This window comes from Otolemur garnettii, unplaced genomic scaffold (genome assembly GCF_000181295.1).
Source record: "Otolemur garnettii isolate 467f Iridium unplaced genomic scaffold, OtoGar3 scaffold00003, whole genome shotgun sequence".
In the NCBI taxonomy this organism is placed as follows: Eukaryota; Metazoa; Chordata; class Mammalia; order Primates; family Galagidae; genus Otolemur; species Otolemur garnettii.
Window position 1 is genome coordinate 24,168,902 of NW_003852398.1, and position 8,507 is coordinate 24,177,408.

Consider the following 8,507-nt stretch of genomic DNA (forward strand, 5'->3'; position numbering starts at 1 on the left):
CATGTACATATACAGATATATACTTATATATGTGCGTATTTCTTGAAGGGGGTGTTTGCTTGCTTGATTGTATTTTTATTTTTTCATTTTTAGTTTCTTCAATAGCAAAGGCTCCTCCATTTTTGTTACAGTTTTTCAGCCCCTTTTATTCTCTTTCTTTTTTATTTTTCTCCCTTTTTCTTCCTTTTGGTAGAGACTTCTTTACTTTCTTCAACTTTCCCACACAAATTTCTCATACAACAGATAAGATATCCCTTTTTTTCTTTATATGATTGTATTTTTAGTTTTCTTTATCTATTTTTATTTTTTTCTTTGAGTGCTGGGGGAGTCACAGCATAGGTCTGGCTCAAGGAAGTCATTAGTTCACAATGTAATGTGTCCTTCTAGCTTTGGCCTTTGGAAAGAGTATTGGCAGGACCCCACTGTGACATACTGCTGATTTTTTTTTTTCCCTTTCCATATTTGTCAGAAGTGGGGTCTTGCTTTTCTCCAGGCTGGTTAGGAGCTCCTGACACTGAGGGACCTGCCAGCCCAGCCCCCCAAATTCCTGAGTTGCCAATGTGGACATAGTACCCAGCCAAACAACACCATTTCTCCTGTTGTTCTCTTTGTTTTCTTTCACTATCTTCTTTATTTTTCCTTTTTCTTTTCCTTCTTCCTTCTAGATCTTTCCTCTTCTCTTCACTTCAACACCTAAGCTCTGAGACAAGGTAATTTGAAGTGAAGGAGGTAGTGAGAAGGAAAAAGTAGGGCAAGGAAGTAAACAAGAAGAAACTCAAATTAATAACAAAAGAAGAGTAGACAATCCCATCTATCACTAGGCAAGAGACATGAACAGGACCTTGCTGAAGAAGACAGACAAATGGCTAACAAACATACGAAAAAATGCTCATCACCCCTAAGCATCAGAGAAATGCAAATCAAAACCACCTTGAGATGTCACCTAACCTCAGTAAGATTAGCCCACACCACAAAGTCCCAAAGTTACAGATGCTGGCCCAGATGTGGAGAGAGGGGAACACTTTTGCACTGTTGGTGGAGCTGCAAACTAATACAGCCACTTTGGAAAGAAGTAGGGAGATTCCTCAAATAACTCAAATTAGACCTTCCTCCTTGTTGCAACCATCTCTGCAGCACTCCTCCACTACTTCTGTAGACTCTGGCAGCTTTATCGCTAGAGTCCCCAAACTCCCACTTTCTCTTCCATCCCCCACATTGGATTACCCATGTGCCCCACCACGTCAGACACAGCAGTAGACACCAGATCTGAGATCACCACCAAGGACTTACAGGAAAAGAAGGAAGTTATGGACAAGGCAGAGACTGGAAGAGAGGCCTCTGCTAATGGGAATGCTACTGAGGAAAATGGGGAGCAGGAGGCAGACAATGAGGTAGATGAAGAAGAGGAAGAAGGTGGGGAGGAAAAGGAGGAGGAGGGTGATGGTAAAGAAGAGGATGGAGATGAAGATGAGGAAACTGAGGCCACCATGGGCAAACGGGAAGCTGAAGATGAGGAGGAGGATGTAGATACCAAGAAGCAGAAGACTGATGAGGATGACTAGACAGCAAAAAAGGAAAAGTTAAACTTAAAAAAAAGTTCACGATGACCTATTCACCCTCCATTGCCCATCTCAGAATCTATAAACACTGTCACCTTCAGTAGAGAGCCCTCCCACCCACCACAGGCAGTGCCACCCGCAGGTATTTCACTGCCCAGCCAAAACCACCAGAATTTTCAACAGGGGAGGAAAAAAGAACCAAAACTTCCAAGGCCTGCTTTTCTTCTTTAAAGTACTTTAAAAAGGAAATTTGTCTGTATTTTTTATCTACATTATATATTTTTGCACATATTGTTAGGGGCCAGCCATTCTTAATGATCTCAGATGACCAAACAAGCCTTCAGAGCAGACTCTGTCCTACTTCTGACCCTGACTTTATTTGTGGGGTGACGATGTTCATTATAATCTCAAAGGAGAAAAACCCTTATAAAAAAAAAAAAAAAAGCAAAAACAACAAAAATCAATCTTATTCCAAGCATTTCAGTAACTTTTTTTGTGTATGTATTTAGCTGAACTATAAGTAGTTGGTTTGTATGAGATGGTTTAAAAGGCCAAAGATAAAAGGTTTATTTTATTTCCTTGTATTTTTGTCTATGAAGTTGCTGTTTGTTTATTTATTTATTTTTGGCCTGTTTGAAGTATGTGTGAAGCAATGTTGTCCAAAAATAAATTGGAATTTCATTTTTCTGAGTTGTTCTAACAATAACAACAACAAAAAAATAGACATATGGACCTATGGAACAGAATAAAGAAACCAGGCTTAAATCTATGTGTAGCTGACTGATAATCTACAAGGAACCAACACTATACATTGGAGAAAGGGCAGTCTCTTCAATAAATGGGAAAATTGGATAACCATATGTAGAAGAATGAAACTAGACCCATATCTCTCATCAGATACAAAAATCAATATAAAATGAACTAAAGACTTAAATATAAGAACAAGAACTATAAAACCCCTTGAAGATAACATAGGGAAAATACTTCAAGACATTGTTCTAGGCAAAGATTTTATGGAGAGGACGTCAAAGTACAAGCAACAAAAGCAAAAATGAGACTGCATCAAACTCAAAATGATCTTCACAGCAAAGGAAACAATAGAATAAAGAGACAACCTGCAGAATGAGAAAAAAATTTCACAAACTACATATCCAACAAAGGATTCATGTTCAGGAGCTCAAACAACAGTAGAAAAACAAATAATTTGGTTTAAAATGAGGCAAATGATCTAAATAGACATTTCTCAAAGGAAAACATACAAAAGGCCAATAAATATATGACAAAATGCTCAACATCACTGATCATCATGGAAATGCAAATTAAAACTACAATGAGATATCATCTCATCCTGGTTAGAGTGGCTATTATCAAAAAGAAAAAAAGCAATAAACACTGGTGAAGATATACAGAAAGAATAATTATTGGTGGGAATATAAATTATTATAGCCAGTATGGAGAACAGTGTAAAGGTTCCTCAAAAACTAAAACAGAACTACCATGTGATGAACAACTCTACTACTACTGGGAATGTATCTGAAGGAAAGAAAAGAAGTATGCCAAAGAGACATCTGCCCCCCCCCATGTTTACTGCAGCACCGCTCACAACAGCCAAGAGATGAAATCAATCTGTGTCCATCAACATCTTAAAGAACAAAAAAAGTCAGCCATTAAAAGAAAAAAGAATGAAATCTAATATTTGTAACAACGTAGCTGAGCCTGGAAAACATATTAAGTGAAATAACCCAGGGACAGAAAAATAAATAGTACATGTTCTCACTCATATGTGAAAACTAAAAAAAGTTGAACTCATAGAAATGGAGAATATAAAAGGGGTTACTAGAGACTGGGAAGAGTGGAGTGGAGGGAAAGAGAAGAAAGGTAGTTAGTGGATAAAAACTATAGCTAGATGAGAGACATAAGTTCTAGTGTTCTGTAGCATTATAGGTGACTACAAACAATAACTTATTGCATATTTTCAAATAGCTGTGAAAGAGAATTTTTGAATGACCCCAGCACAAAGAAATGATAAATGTTTAAAGTGATGGATATGCTAATTATCATGATCTGATCATTATACATTATATACATACATCAAAATATCACACTGGGGGCGGAGGCAAGATGGCAGACTACAGCCAGATTTTTACAGAGGCTCCCATCCAGAAGGAGACTTAAGGACAGAAGTTTAGCAAGGGAGCTGATGGTTTGGAGTGGAGCCAAGAGAGAAGATTGAAGAACACACTTCAACCTTGCTGAAGTGAGCTGCGACCCCAAAAATACAATTAAAAGGTACAAAATCCACCACCAAGCAGATGGGAGTCCCCTCTCCCACAAGAAGGGCTCTCAGTTTACTCCATACAAACAAGAAAGCAGAGTTCAAACATCTTCCCACTCTATCCCACGGGAGAGACCCCCTAAAAACTGGACCTCCTACCCCTACTGGTGTGCCATGGCACCCTCTTGCCAGGTATAAAACTGTAAAACTGTATAAAACTGTATGTATCCCCTACCTGCAACTCTGAACTCTGAGGATTTCACACACCCCCACTCTCACCCCAAGGTCTGGAGGTTTGTCACCCATAGAGTCCAAAATCTTGGGCATTTCCTTGAGAGGAATGGAGGTGTAAAGGGCTGGTGCTGCTCTGTGCTAACTCTGTGGCATGGGAGTAAGGAGAAAAATCTGGGCTTGGAGGAAGCCATACAGAAGCTGCAGTGTCCTGAGCTGCAGGAGATGCTCAAATCCCTGACACCATTCAAAATAGGCATGCCCTGTCTCTCTGGGCAACTAGAGGTTCCAGACAGCAGCCACTGGCAGAACAGACTTGGGAAGTTGTGAGTAAAGAGACCATTAGTACCTAGCCCTCAGGGGAATATAGCTGAGACAAAAGCAGTGGGCAGGCAAGGCTGGAATTGACACCTGAGTGTAAACCATAATTGCTTGCTGCCCAGGACTGAGTTTCTTATCAGCTCTAGAAGCTTCTGACTTGCAGAGGAATCTAGCCAGGACAGAAGGTATGGGGCTGGAACTGAGGGAACTTTCCTAGCCTAAATTCTTCCCCTGCCTCACTCAGATCACCAGGTGACTCTGGCAGTCATAAACCCCAGGAGCAGTTCCTTATTGAAGTGAACTAGGTTAAACCCCTGTGGGATTACCAGTGTCTGGGTGAAAGGTGGGGAAGGAGGTATCAACCTTCCCAGACTAATTCATTTGCTGGGTGGGTCCTTTTGCCCACACAAAGCACTGGAGCAAGTTATATCTGAGCTGCCAGCAGATCCCTCTTTATCTAGGTGCTGGAGACATTTGAACTCTCCTACCTGAGACTAGTGCTGACTGGGATAACCAATTTGGACCCCTTGAGCCACCCAAGGATTATCCAAAGTGGCACCCTGGATATATGGTTGAGGGAAGGTTTGATTTTCCTTGCCCAACTGTTGTTTGTGGGGGGTGGGGAGACTTAATTGCTGGTATTTCTCTATAGCTGAGACTTCGACCAAGAGTAACTGATTCACTAGGGTAGGACAGAGACCAGCTGAAAATAAGACAGAGCCACTTAGCCCCATCACACCAAGCAGGTCCCCAGTCTCTCAGGCCGTAACACCTTACAGGTCCTTGACAAAGCTCAAGGGGAAAAGCCAAATGGGGTAAAATAATCATGGTGTGGAATCAGCGGAAAAGCTTCCGTAATATGAATAACCAGAGTAGATCAACCTCCCCAAGAAAGGATGTGGCTGGTAATATGAATAACCAGAGTAGGTCAACCCCTCCAAGAAAGGATGTGGCAGATGAAACTGAAGATCCCCTTTATAAACAGATGGCTGAGATGTCAGAAATTGAATTCAGAATTTGGTTTGCAAATAAGATTAATAGAATAGAGGCAAATATAGAACCAGAAATTCAAGGAGCATTCCAATAGTTCACTCAAGAATTCAATGAATTCAAAGACAAAACCACCAAAGATTTTGAAACATTGAGGCAAGAGATAGTAGCCCTCAAAGATCTGAAAAATATGGTAGAATCTCGTGATAATAGAATGCAGCAGGCAGAAGAAAGGATCTCAGATGTACAAGACAAAGTTTCTGAATGCACCCAAGCATCCAAAGAGGAACAGAAATGGAAAGTAAAAATGGATCATCCTCTCAGAGAGCTCTGTAATAATTTGAAGAAAACTAATATTCACCTTATAGGAATCCCTGAAGGTGACAGAGTTGCTTCACAAAACACAGATGCTCTTCTTCATGAAATTATGAAAGACAACTTTCCAGATATGCCAAGAGATCCTGAAATTCAGATAGCAGACAGCTTCAGAACCCCAGCATGACTCGACCCAAATAAGACATCCCCCAGACACATTATAATTAACTTCACTAAAGTTAATATGAAAAAGAAAATCCTACAAGCAGCTAGATGTAAGAAAACCATAACCGACAAAGGGAAGAATATTAGAATGACTGCAGATCTCTCTACCAAAACCTTTCAGGCCAGAAGAGAATAGTCATCGACATTTAATCTCCTAAAACAAAATAACTTTCAACCCAGGATCCTGTATCCAGCTAAACTGAGTTTCATTTATGACGGAGAAATTTTTTTTTATTAAATCATAGCTGTGTACATTCATGCAATCATGGGGTATAGTGTGGTGTTTTCATACACATTTTGAAATACTCTCATCAAACTGGTCAACGTAGCCTTCATGTCACTTTCTCAATTATTGAGTTAAGACATTCATACTCTTCTTTTAGAAAGATTCACTTGTACCCTTGTAGGATAAACCATAAAGGTGACCCCTCCAATCACCCTCCCTCTACTCATCCACCCCCTTCCCTTTCCCCTCCCTCCCCACTCCTTCCCTCTCCCTTCCCCCTCCCTCCCTCCTCCCCATATTCTAAGGCTATAATTAGGTTATAACATTCCTAGGAAAGCTATAAATTAGTGTCAAAATAGGGCTGTGTACATTGGATACTTTTTCTTCCATTTTTCAGATACTTTGGTAAGAAGAACATTTTCCAGTTCCATCCATGTAAACATGAAGGAGGTAAAGTCTCCAGCCTTCTTTAGGGCTACATAATATTGCATGGTATACATATATCACAACTTATAAATCCATTCGTGGGTTGATGGGCACTTGGACTTCTTCCATGACCTAGCAATTATGAATTGGGCTGCAATAAACATTCTAATAGAAATATCTTTGTTGTAATGTGATTTTTTTTTGTCTTCTGGATATATACCTAATTATGATAGAGAAATTAAATACTTTAATGACATTCATATGTTGAAGAAATTTGCCATAACTATACTAGCTCTCCAGGATATTCTCAGACTTATCTTCTATAATGACCAATGCAATCCTTCACCACAAAAGTAATCTAACTCAGAAACTATTGATCAATTCTAACTTCCACAGTGGCAAAAGGATTAAAAATGTCCACTGGACTTTCAACAAACTCGATACCTAAAATTTTACCAGGCTTATCAATAATTTTAATCAATGTGAATGGCTTAAATTGTCCTCTAAAGAGGCACAGATTGGCAGACCGGATACAGAAACTCAGACCGGACAACTGCGGTATACAAGAATCTTATCTTACCTTAAAAGACAAATATAGACTCAGAATGAAAGGATGGTCATCTATATTCCAGGCAAATAGAAAGCAAAAAAAAGCAGCTGTTGCAATTTTATTCGCAATATAATAGGTTTCAAACCAACAAAAGTAAGCAAAGATAAAGACGGCCACTTTATATTTGTTAAGGGCAATACTCAATATGATGAGATCTGAATTATCACTATCTATGCACCCAACCAGAATGCACCTCAATTTATCAAAGAGACTCTAACTGGCATGAGCTACTTGATTTACCCCAGCTCCATCATAGTTGGAGATTTTAACACTTCTTTGGCAGTGTTGGATAGATCCTCCAATAAGAAGCTTAGCAAAGAAATCTTAGATTTAAATTTAACTATTCAACTTCTGGACTTATCAGACATCTACAGAACATTTCATCCTAACAAAACTGAATACACATTTTTCTCATCAGTACATGGAACATACTCCAAAACCGATCATATCTTAGGCCACAAATATAACCTCAGTAAATTTAAAGGAATAGAAATTATTCCATGCATCTTCTCGGACAATCATGGAATAAAAGTTGAACTCAGCAACAACAGGAATCTGCAGACTCGTACAAAAACATGGAAGCTAACTAAGCTTATGCTGAATGATAGATGAGTCAGAGATGAGATCAAGAAGGAAATTACCAAATTTTAGAACAAAGTGATAATGAAGATACAAGTTATCAGAACCTCTGGGATACCACAAAGGCACTCCTAAGAGGGAAATTTATAGCATTGCAAGCCTTCCTCAAGAGAACAAAAAGAGAGGAAGTTAACAACTTTATGGGACATCTCAAGCAGCTGGAAAAGGAATATTCTAACCCCAAAACAACAGAAGAAAAGAAATAACCAAAATTAGAGCAGAATTAAATGAGATTGAAAACAAAAGGATTATAGAACATATCAATAAATCAAAAAGTTGGTTTTTTGAAAAGTCAACAAAATTGATAAAACTTTGGCTAACCTAACCAAGAAAAAAAGAGTAAAATCTCTAATCTCATCAATCAGAAAAAGTAAAGATAAAATAACAACAGATCATTTAGAAATTAAAAATATCCTTAGTGAATATTACAAGAAACTTTATTCCCAGAAATATGACAATCTGAAGGAAATTGATCAATACTTGGAAGCATGTCATCTCCCAAGACTTAGCTAGAATAAAGTGGAAATGTTGAACAGTCCTATATCAAGTTCTGAAATAGCATCAACCATACAAAATCTCCCTAAAAAGAAAAGCCCAGGACCAGATGGCTTCATGTCAGAATTCTACCAAACCTTTAAGGAGGAACTAGTACCTATATTACTCAACCTTTACCAAAATATTGAAAAAGAC

At 38.7% G+C, this 8,507-nt stretch overlaps 1 protein-coding gene across 1 annotated transcript; it reads left to right on the plus strand.

Moving 5' to 3' along the window:
* Positions 1-1,226: 1,226 nt before the first annotated feature.
* LOC100961997 (prothymosin alpha-like) lies at positions 1,227-1,562 on the plus strand. The gene has a single exon (XM_003782255.1). The coding sequence runs from the start codon at positions 1,227-1,229 to the stop codon at positions 1,560-1,562; it is 336 nt and encodes a 111-aa protein (XP_003782303.1).
* The last annotated feature ends 6,945 nt before the right edge of the window (positions 1,563-8,507 follow it).

Coding starts and splice junctions, on each gene's coding strand:
- LOC100961997 (XM_003782255.1), top strand. CDS start 1,227: ATGTGCCCCACCACGTCAGACACAGCAGTAGACACCAGATCTGAGATC.